General features: G+C 38.7%; 1 protein-coding gene across 15 annotated transcripts in view; it reads left to right on the top strand.

The window, feature by feature from the left end:
* Gem2 (Gemin 2) overlaps window positions 1-11,795 on the top strand; it is a 47,842-nt gene extending 36,047 nt beyond the window's left edge. For 14 of the 15 annotated variants that reach the window (XM_076212650.1, XM_076212716.1, XM_076212688.1 and 11 more), the window contains 3 exons: window positions 1,315-1,467; window positions 2,526-2,705; window positions 11,495-11,795. In XM_076212650.1, the coding sequence (XP_076068765.1) occupies window positions 1,315-1,467; window positions 2,526-2,705; window positions 11,495-11,587 (426 nt within the window). In that variant the 3' untranslated portion in view covers window positions 11,588-11,795. Of the gene's footprint in view, window positions 1-1,314; window positions 1,468-2,525; window positions 2,706-7,051; window positions 7,130-11,494 lie in introns of all 15 variants that reach the window. The other variant, XM_076212660.1, reaches the window with a different exon arrangement.
* Window positions 11,796-12,217: the final 422 nt, after the last annotated feature.

Here is a 12,217-nt window from a genome sequence, read left to right as displayed (position 1 = left end):
ATAAATGAAAAACAAGAGGACATGAAGAAAAACTCAAAGTATAGTTATAGAAGAGATCTGAAAAAAAAAAAGTTTCCTACAGAGTGGTGGATATCTGAAAGAAATTGGACAAGGCAACATTGTGTGCAAAAATCATACAAGAATTTAAGAAAAAACTAGATGCTGATGGGTCACCATGAGCATAGCTCCCTTCCCATATAATACAACTATAGTCAGCGCAACGAGAAGTGACTGCTAAGGCTGGGTTAGGAGATTTCCCAGTGTTGCCATATCTCCATATATAACATGGCCCGCTTGGCTCACACTGAATGCAGTGTGAGGGGGGCGGGGCCAGAGAATAGATGTAGCGGATATGTCGCTCTCTCTTGCTCATATGCCATGTCTATGACTCAAGGAAACAAAACCTTTGTATAGAAAACATTACTTTGATTTTTATCTCAGTGGTGGTGTGTGACAAAAAATTATAATATAATTATATGTGGCAACATTATAAAAATGTAAAATAAAATTATAAGATAAAATAAAATGATAAAATAATTATATGTGGCAACACGGGGGACTCCCAGCGCTCCGCCCTAATGACCATTTCTCAATGCAACGAGTATAGGTAAATACTGTTTTTATGCTTGGTACCCTTCATCACATTCAAGTTTTTCTTGGCCAAGAACATAATTCCTCTGCCCTGTTTTTTGTTTCTGTTTTTAATCAAATAATTGCATAACCCATGTCCAACACTATAAGGTGTGTGTGTTTATTTACCTAATTGTAGTATACAGGAAAGGAACAGTGCTTGTAGGGTTCCGTTTCCTGTTCTTTAATTTTTTAACATATCTAGACTGAAATTCATGTAGAATTCCAAATTAATCTATGTCTTTGATTGCCAGTTATCATATTTGGATTTAAACTTGAGTATTGGTTGAGCTTGGGCTATATCACCTAAGCTATTACACATGTTTTTTTATACATCTATATGGAAAACTGTATTTCTTCACATCCTTTCGACATGTGGTCTTAATTTAATTCCATGACCTCTTAAAACCCTTCCATCTTTAATCAGATCAATGCAATATATCCCCTTTAATGACCTGAACACTAATCATATCACCTCTTTCTCTTTGATCTTTCAGTGTTGATAGACCCCGTACTTTTAGTCTTTTCTCATATGGTTTATCTGCCAGGCTGAACCAGTGTGTTATATATGTATCTTTTCTTCATGATGTGATGAACTTCTGTAATAAATACATGATAAGTTTGTGAGTGAAAGATGTTCTTTATAATGAAGATACATATTTTTTTTCTTGATGGGATGGACAGCCAGGAAAGGAGCGGATGGAAGAATGGTGTAAGATATGCTTTGGCAATAGCTATCAATTGTCACTTCTGCAAAAGACATCAGTCTCAACTCCTAAACCTGATCTTGTAGAAGGCAAAAAACCTCTTCTTAGTATTGTCCTGAATATCAAACAGGTAATTATTATTATAAGGGAGTGGCTGAGTCAAAGCTTTCATTCACTTCATACACAATTGAAATCCCTTAACACTGATTCTGTCTCAGCACCTCATGGATGAAGGATCATCCCTGTCCCTCTGCACACTGCTGTGGTCAAGGGCATTGCAGTGAAATACAGCGTTTTCATAGCAGGACCCAACAGCCAGAGGTGGTTTACTTCAGCTGCTTCATAAGGTTGGGAATTGGCCTCATGATGAAGCAGTTCAGATAAACCAGCTCTTGACTGTTGGACCCTGCTGTGGAAGTACTGTGCCTTGCTTACCTTTGACCAAAGTGGTATGTCAAAGGACAGAACCCTTCACCCATGAGATGCTGAGATGAGTGGGCCTTCGATTTGATTTGCATGGTGTGTGTGGTTTGTGTGTAATAGTTAAAGAATTTCACATTGGGTGGTTTCATCATGTGAGAATGGACAAAAATAGATATCCTTGAAAAATGCATGAATCATTAGTGTTGTGAGAGCATGTAGACTAAGGAAAATGCATGATGATTATGTGAATGAAGTCATGAGAGGTTGTAGTTTATGCAGGAAGGAGTTAAAGGCACAATTGTGTTCAAAATGAAAGGGGTAAAAGTGTTTATTTTCCATGCCAATCCACCATACTTTATATGCAGTGGCATGTGGAGGTCTGATGATGTCTGGGGCCAACTCCTTGATTTTGTGCCCCAAAGATTCGAGTATAAGGCCTAATACTAAGAAATATGAGAAAGGAAGATGTTTTGAATATGTAAACACAGATAAAGGATTAAATAAATACTTTATTCAATTTAGATATAAATCAACCAAATTTATTCAGTTTTTTCCCAAATGATCTGATTAGAGGCCCCTCCCCATTTGGATGACCCAGAGCCATAGCCCCCTTACCTCCCCTCTTTGCATGCCATTATTTATATGTGACATGTAATAGGTTGATAAATAGTAAAGAATGATGTGGGAAAGGTAGATAGTATGGATGAATTTTTGTCCTCCAGCATATTCTTTCACTGTCATGCTAATCTATAATTCCCTCGACAGCCTCTCATCCAGCAGTTGCTAGAGTGGCATGTGCAGTGGCTGGAGGTTTTAAATTTTACGGAATCTCAGGGACAGTGGTTGTATGCTCTCTTGGCATGCATTGAAAAACCTCTAACCCCAGAGAATTGTTCCCACATTCGCAGCCTAGCATGCACCTGTGCCTCTCTCAGGGCTAATTTGGTGAGTAACATTTAAGCTCTTGAAAGTTGTTGATGCTTTTTAATATACCAGTGTATTAGATTAGTGATTCACAAACTAGAGTGCAGAGAATCAGTGGTCTCAATTGTGATTTAATATGGTTTGCAAACATACATATACATACATATACCAAAGGCTTTTTCCCCATTACAACATAGGTAGCCAAATATATATATGTATGTATATATATATATATATATATATATATATATATGTATGTATGTATGTACAACATAGGTAGCCCAAAATCAAAGGCATAAAAACCACTGTCTCCCATTCCATCCCCACATATCCACTCCCATTCACCCCCCTCCCTCTATCTTATCTTGGATCCTCCTGGATGATTGGTCCTCCATATATCTCACCCACTGCTTAAAAAAAAAAAAAAAAGTTCCTCATATTAATCATCCTGCTGGCTACCAGGACAATACTTTACACAGAGTAGTGGTTATTAAGTCATATGGACATCATGGGGTGATGGACTTTGCTTTTGAAGTGATATACTGTAAAGTGAAAACTGTTTCCTGGAGCACAGAATATATATACATACATGCATACATACACACATACATACTTACATACAATGTTAGCAAACAGTGAAAATTACAAAAATGTATGGATAAAAAAGAAATGAGCAATGAGAAAAAAGAGAGGGAAAAGACACTAAGAAATGAAGCAAATGAACAAATGAGAGAAGAACAGAGACTGAAAAGAATGATTTTTTTTTTTTTTTTTTGAGAGTACTAGACCTGAGGCTGAGAAAATGATATATGAAAAAAAAGGAAACACAATAAACAAAAAAGGAGAAAGAAAAAATTAAAAATAATATATACCAACATAGATGGCATGATTTCATGACTAAATGAATTAAATAACTATCTGGGAGATGAGATACAGGATATAATGGGAATTGTGGAGATGAAATTGAAAAATCAACTACCACCTAATACTGTGGGACAAGGTTTATACAACCTTTGGATGAAAAATAGAAAGGAAAAACAAGGTGGAGGAGTCATGTTTTTGACAAAGAAAGGCTTAAATGTGACAAAAATAACAGAAGGAAAAAGTAATGTGGAATTGATTATGATAAAAGTTGAAAACAGTGACTTGAAAAGTAGAAAATTTGTAGTAATGTATGTATCCCCAAAAACATATTCTTGGACAGAGAGTGATCATTCCATAATGTTGGAAGACACAAAGCATGCATCAAATGAATTACTGAAAGAAGGAGGAAACTTAGTAATTATGGGTGACTTTAACTAAAGAAATATGTTGGGAAAAAATGACAGTGAAAGGTGGAGAAGACCTTTGGGGAAATATACTACTGGATATGACTATTGAATACACAGTGATTCAATGAGTAAAGGAAAATACCAGATAAGAAACAATGAAGAATTGTCGAGACTAGACTTAATATATACGTCAGAGCCTGAAATTGTGGATAAAATGGAATACAAGACACCAATTGGGAAAAGTGACTGCATACTAATAGAGTTTGAACTAAAAGAAGAAATTTATCTGGGAAGAAATGAGAAACACAGAAAAATAAGATAATGTACAACAAAATGGATTTAGAAAAGCTCAGAAAATTCTTTCAAAAAGTAAATTGGGAAAACTTCTTTAATGAAAAAACAAAGATGGAAGAGAAATGGAATGTATGAAGAAAGAGTAGATAAATACATACCAAAGCAGAAGCAGGAAAAGGTGGTACAACAAAAAATGTAGTGAGGCTAAAGATAGAAGAGACAAAGCATGGAAAAGATGGAAAAAGTAAGAAAAAAATGGAGTAAGTGGCAAATATATATCAAACTAAAAAATGAATATGTAGAAATATGCAGAAAAAAAAAAGAAACTTTGAAAAAAGACATAATAGACAAATGTAAGGACCAACCTAAACTACTGGTATGTAAGTATGTAAGTGGGAAATTGAAAAATAAACAAGAAATAGTGAAATTGCATCAAGGGAATGACAAATAAATAGAAAAAGTAGAAATGGCTGAAATTATGAACAAACCTTTTAAATCTGTATTCACAATTGAAAATACACAAAATTGGGATGAAAGACTGAAAGATCCCCCACCCCCACCCACCCCATGAAAGAAATAATTGTGTCGCAGGAAGAAATAAGGGACCAAATAATAAACCTTGATGTTAGAAAATCATATGGTCTGGATGGTATTGCAAATTGGATACTAAAAGAATGTATAGATAAATTAATGGACGAAATATATAAGAAAATTGATTATTCACTCAAAAAAGGAAAGGTACCACAAGATTGGAAAAATGCAAATATTGTACCAATACATATATATAAAGGGGGAGATAAGGAAGACCCAACAAACTATAGACTGGTCTCCCTTACAAGCACAGTAGCTAAAAGTGTGAAAAATGATCAAAAGTAGATGGATTAAACATCTGGAAAAAAATAATATACTTAATCCAAAACAGTTTGGCTTTAGACACGAAAGATCATGTTCCACTAATTTGATATGTTTTTACTTGAGGCTAATAGAAATAGTACAAGAAAGGGATGGATGGGCTGATTGTTCTTTCCTAGATTTACAAATGGCATTTGATAAAGTAACACACAAAAAGCTACTAAGAAAACTCAGAATAATAGGTGTGCAAGGAAAGTTATTGAAATTTATGGAAGATTTCTTGAACGGGAGGAAATGAGGGTGGTACTTAAGAGACAAAAACTCAAACTGGGAAGAAATGATAAGTGGAGTCCCACAAGGTTCTGTATTAGCTCCAATTTTGTTTGCCATATACATCAATGACATGGATGAAGGTGTAGAATGTTGTATGAACTTCTTTGTAGATGATGCAAAACTACTAAAGAAAGTACAGAAAAAGACTGTGAATCACAACAGAGAGACCTGGACAAAGTCTGGGAATGGAGCCAAAAGTGGGAAGTGAACTTATACATAAAGAAGTATAGTATAATGGAGTTTGGAAAAAGTAAAAATAGAATATCAGGGCAATATGAAATTGGTACAAAGTAAAAAAAAGTTAGCTCTGAAAAGGACCTAGGAGTGATTATAATAAAGACATGTTACCAGACAAGCATATTAACAAAATAGAGAAACCTACAATTTACTAAGATCAATAAAGGTGGCCTTTAATGACTTGGATGAGGTTACTGGTAAAGAAAATATTAGTCACACTGATAAGACCAAGATTGAAGTACACTCCAACACTATGGACACCCAGTACAAAAAAGAATATAAAGAAATTAGAAAGAATCCAAAGAGCAACAGCAAAGATGGCACCAACACTTTCAAAATTGACATACAAACAAAGATTGTCCTAACTGGAACTACCAGCTGTGGAACAAAGAAGAGAAAGAGGAGATCTACTGGCCATTTACAGAATCATGAAAGGCATGGAAGTCCTTGACAGAGAAGATTTATTAAAGTGGGATAAAAAAAAAACAAGAGGACATGAAAAGAAACTCAAAAAGGATAGTTATAGAAGAGATCGGAAAAAAAAATAGTTTCCCACATAGAGTGGTGGATGTGTGGATGTCTGGAACAAATTGGACAAGGCAACAGTGTGTGCAAAAACCATAAGAGAATTCAAGAAAAAACTAGATGCTGAAAGATACAAAGACAGGTCACTACGAGCATAGCTCCCTTCCCGTATAATACAACTAGGTAAATACATATATACATACATACAAAGGAGTGGAGTGGGTGGGAGTCTTTGACTAGGCTACCTCCCTTATAAGGGGGAAAAAGCTCATGGTATATAGATAGGCATACATACATGCATATACCAAGGTCTCTTCCCTCTTACCAGGGAAGTAGCCAAAGTCAAAAGGCATAATTTCACTCCCACCCATTTTATCTCCCCCCATTTCACTCCTATCTACCATCCCTCCCTCCCTCTCATCTTGGCTCCTTGATCACAGAATATAAGTGAACAAAATACCTTGAGGTTAGTATATTTGTTTGTTCATTATGGAAATCAAGTATGTCACTGATTCTGAAGAGAGACTGGAGTAGTTTGTAATTGAATTTGGAAAGGTATGTGAAAAAATATAGTCGAGAGTTTCTTGATTGTTGCCTCAAATTTTACTAAGTGGAAAATATGCAACCCCATAATGGCTGGCACTAGTCCTCAGATTCTCCCACAAATCTATCTGGGAAGAAAGTTTGGACTGTTGTTCATGTTATGTTAGTGTGGGACTGTTTCTATGTCACTGACTGAAAGTGATAGGAAGAGGAGAACCATCACCAGTTGTCAGCTCTCCATGTGTGAAAGTGTAGGAAATACAGTTGAAGTTGATACAGATCTTTGACACAGTCTGAAGGCTTGCATGTCAGCCCCACAGGACTGCACCTCCTAATGGAGGTGAATGGGTTGTACTGATGCTGCTACTGTGAGAAGAGGAAGAGGTTATGGTGAGTTCGTCTCCTTTATTGTAAGGTAAGAATGAACTGACTGTACATGCGGCCAGGAGCTGATATATATACACACATACATATACCAAAGGCTATTTCCCCCTTACAAGGGAGATAGCCAAAAAGAAAAAGGAATAAAAACCATTCCCACCCATTTCATCCCTAATACACTCCACTCCTCTCCACCTTCTACCCTCCCTCTTATCTTGGCACCTCCTGGATGACGGGTCATCCCTGCATCTTGCCCACTGCCCTGGGTCAGAGGCAATGTTGCAAGACACAGCATATCCACAGCAAGGCCGCTTCATTAAATCGGCACCCCCCTCCCCCCCCTCCGTCCCCTCTGGCAGAAAAGGAGACGACGGGGAGAAATCCCTTCAGGCTGCGTCAGAATTTTCTCACATATACTACCTCATCCCCCATCCCCCCACCCATTCCACCTCATGCATCACATCATCATCCATATAGAACCATTCTCCATTCATCCCTGTCTTCTGTCCTCTCCCATCCTTCATCAACGGACATTCCCATCTTCCCCAAAGCCCCTTTCACCCCATCTATCCATCTCATCCTAGGTCCCCCCCCCATGTTCACTCCCTCCACATCTGCCTTCCATACCTCTTTTACTAGTCTTTCTTCACTCATTCTTTCCATATGTCCAAACCATCCCAATACTCTTCCATCCACCCTATCTCCCAACTCCCTTACCACCCCTGTTCTCTTCACCTCCTCATTTCTGACTCTATCCAGCCTAGTAACCCCCATCATACTTCTCAGACACCTCATCTCAAACACATTCAAACTCCTTCTCTCTTCCTCTCTTATGTTCCATGTTTCTGCCCCATACAGTGCTGTTGGCATAATTACTCCTTCATACAATCTCCTCTTAGCTTCCATTCCCAAATGTCTTTTCCTCATTACACTTTTTAATCCACCAAGGCTTTTACTCGCTTCTCTAAATCATTCTACCTTCACTCCACCCTTTCCTGCCACATTCACACCCAAATATCTAAAATTATCCACTTCCTCCAGTTGCTCTCCCTTTATGCTCACTTCCAGTCTGCGGCCACTTTCACCCCTTGTACATCTCATCACCTTACTTTTACCCACATTTATCTTCAACTTTCTTCTTCCACACACTCTCCCGAACTCTGTCACCAACTTCTTCAATCCCTCCTCTAATCCTTCTACAAGGGCAGTGTTGTCCGCAAACAACAGCTGGCTCACCTCCCACTTTTCTCCATTTTCTATAAACATCTCCAATCCCTGACTTCCTCAATCCCTCCTCTAATCCTTCTACAAGGGCAGTGTTGTCCGCAAACAACAGCTGGCTCACCTCCCACTTTTCTCCATTTTCTTTAAACATCTCCAATCCCTGACCCACTATCCTTGCATTTACCTCTCGCACCACCCCTTTCATGTATAAATTGAACAGTCAGGGCGACATAACGCATCCCTGACGAAGTCCCACCTTTACCTCGAACCACTCACTCTCTCCATTTCTAATCTTTACACATGCTCTACTACTTTCGTAAAAACTCTTAACAGCTCCTAGAAGCTTTCCTTCTATCCCGTATATCTGTAAAACTTCCCATAGTACCTTCCTGTCTACCCTGTCGTAAGCCTTTTCCAGATCCATAAAAGCCCAAAAAATGTCCTTCCCCTTTCCTATAGCTTTCTCACATATCTGTCTTACCACAAAAATCTGATTTATGGAACCTCTACCTGTCCTAAATTCACACTGTTCCTCACCAATTACTCCCTCTGTTCCTCCTAATCCTCTCAATCAAGATCCTCCCATAAGCCTTCCCAACTATGCTTAACAAACTAATCCCTCTGAAACTACTACACTCACACTTGTCCCCTTTTCCCTTGTAGAATGGAACTATACAGGCACTCCTCCAGTCCTCCGGCATTCTACCCTCTCTTAAACAAACATTAAATAACCTCACCAGCCATTCCACCATCACTGTACCTCCTTTTTTTAGACATTCTGCATGGCATCCATCCAGACCAGGTGCCTTACATGCTCTCATCATCTTAACTGCCTTCACTTCATCCTTCCTTATTTCTCCTCCATTTTCCTCACTCATCATGGTCATTTTCTTTGGACTTCCCACTGGAACTATCTTTCCTTCCCTATCCTCCTTCACATTTAGCAACTCCCTAAAATACTCTGCCCATCTTCCCCTTACTGCCTTCTCTTCCATTATTATCTCTCCATCTGCACCTTATACCTTTTCTTCTCTACTTGATTCACCTCCTCTTCCTCTCTTAATTTCTTTTCAAAACATTTTTTTATTAATTTCAAAATTTTCTGTCATACTCTTCCCCCATCTCACATCTGCTCTCCTCTTTGCCTCCTTTACCTTGTGCTTCACTTCTCTTCTCTTTTCTTTGTACCTCTCATATGACTTCTTCGTCCTATTTTGTAACAAATCTGTGAAAACTCACTTCTCTTCTACAACCTTCTTTGTTTCTTCATCCCACCACTCACTACCCTTCCTTCTATTTCTTCCCATCCTTCTTGTTCCACACACCATCTTTGCAGACTTTGTGACTCCCTCATTGAACCATCCCCATTCTTCCTCCACTCCTAGCTCTACTCTAGCCTTCACTCCCTTGCACTCCTCTCTCAGTTTCTTCTTGTACTCCTCCTTTTCCTTTTCATTTAAAGAGTTCACTCTAAGCACCTCCCTACCTTTTGTCCTTTTCCTCTTTCTCCATCTATCCTCCACTCTCAACTTACCTTCCACCAAAAAATGATCAGATATCCCCCCACCCTCTCCCCTTAGCACATGTACATCCTTAACTATTATTATTATACTTCTGTCTACCACTACATTGCCCATTAATGCTATACCACCCTTCTATCCACCACCCTCTCCCATGTGTACTTATGCTTGACTTTCTTCCGAAACATTGTATTTGCTATCATCAACTCTCTAGACACATCTCCACCATCAACTCTCCACAACGATTCTTTCCTGGAACTCCACATTTCCCAAGCACTCCATCAATTGGTTCATTTCCTACCCTAGCATTAAGGTCTCCCAATACTACTACATTGACATTCCTCCCTAATCCCTCTATGCACTCATTTAGATCTATCCAAAAAGCCTCCCTTTCTTCTACACTCTTCTCACTGCCAGGCCCATATGCACTTACGAAAACCCACATCTCCCTTCTCAGTTTCACCTTCATCTCATTATGTTAGTCCTGCAAATCTGTATCCCAAGGATTCCAAGATAACCTCTGTACAGAAACAAAGGAGATTAAGTAGAATGGCCATGTGGTAGCCCAGTGGATACCATGTCAAACTAATGAGCAGGTGGTTGTGAGTTCAATTCCTGAGACCTGCTGCAGGCTTTGTTACAGTGGGTCCTGACAGACCTAGCCAGTTGAAGAGGCAACCTGACATTGGGCTGACAAACCCAGTGGCATGCTGCAGCTGACAGGGCTAGCCCTATGAGGGGTTTCTCACTTCTCTCTTTGTGGAGTGGAATGGTGATTTTTATTTAGAAGAATATAATAGCTGCCATGGTATTTCTCATGTGTCAATGGGGGGAATGTTTTTTCCCATATCCTGGTAAACTGGCTCCTGAAACTGGGTGAAGATACATACACTGGGGCTTTTTCCCCCTTACAAGAGAGGTAGCCAAAGCCAAAGGCATAAATCTACTCCCACCCATTTCGTCCCCACATACTCCACTCCTATTCACCACCCTTCCCTCCCTCTTTTCTTGGCTTCTGGATGATGGGTCATCCCTGCATCTTGCCCACTGCCCTTGGTCAGAGGCAATGCAGGTGAAGATAGCTACTCTAAATCACACTGTAGATTTTGAGCTCACTGTTCATCTACAGGTATGTCAAGAAAAATCTAAATAGGAACAACAATTTCTTCATAAAGTTTTTGTGAACCTGACCAAGAAGGCTGGCTGTTTGCCAGTACCACTATCACTGAACAAGTTCCTTCACAGCAGAATACAGGATCTCCTCCAGCATGATGGAGATCTCTTGGACAAATTTCTCATTAAGAGAGGAATGAAGCGAAGTTGGGTCATAGTCCCCACACTTTTTGGATTTTATTACTATTTTGTGTTTAAGAATGCCTACAAAACTGCCCCATATACAACCACCACAGTATATTATCCCTGAGTGACTTGTTGTCCTGCCTGGAGGCTATTGCCATTTACCTGAAGGTTTTCAGCAAGGGAGACCAGGAGCAATGGATTGATTGACCATCAAGCAGTTTTATTCACCTGTGTGGAACCCCTTCAGTTGTTAAGGGATTAATCTTTTAATACATCAGCTACTCCAGGATGGTAAGAAAATTAATGATATAATTTTTTATGGATTCCACAGGATAATCCAGGACATCCTTTCCTGCCACATCTCAATGTTCTCATCTGCATTGTGTCGCGGTACTTCAACCAAGAGGACCTTGCTGATTGTTAAAGTTTTGTATGTTTTCATGTGATCTGGATTGTCAATAGAAGTTAATGCCATGTGAGGACTGTTCCATAGTCTTGTTGGCAACTGCTAATTTTATACATCTGCAATGTCACTGCAGTCTCTCATCAATTGATTTAGGTTTTATCTTGTAAATTTATGACTGATGAATTAGGTGTTCAATAGCATTGTGGTTAATAAAGGTTTTATGGATGATGGAGTTTCAATAATGTACACCTTGAGGGGATTCTTGTCATGATGCATGCAATTTATGCAGTGTTAGTGTGTAGAGTTGTGATATTTGGTTAAATGAAATATGTATGCAGCTTAGAGAGATGTAGATGAGAATGTTTTTAATATAGACCAAGAATAGTCATCAGTCAATCAGCATAAGGATTATAGAAGTGGTAATATATCAAGGGCAGTCTGTTGATCTTTGTGTAGTCATACAGTCAATCTGATTTGACAAATCCCCCTTCCTTATCCTATTTCATCCTTTCTTTTTTCTCTCCTTCACCCCTCCTCCTTCACCTTTGAATTTTATTAGGTATTCAGAGTAGAATTTTTACAGTTGCACTTACAAGTATCTTCCAGGGCCATATATTTAGTGTATGCTAGGTGTGCACTTTTTAATCC

Source organism: Oratosquilla oratoria, chromosome 2, assembly GCF_046742065.1.
Source record: "Oratosquilla oratoria isolate Oo_2021 chromosome 2, ASM4674206v1, whole genome shotgun sequence".
Lineage (NCBI taxonomy): Eukaryota > Metazoa > Arthropoda > Malacostraca > Stomatopoda > Squillidae > Oratosquilla > Oratosquilla oratoria.
This window is presented reverse-complemented; position numbering and strand designations above follow the sequence as displayed.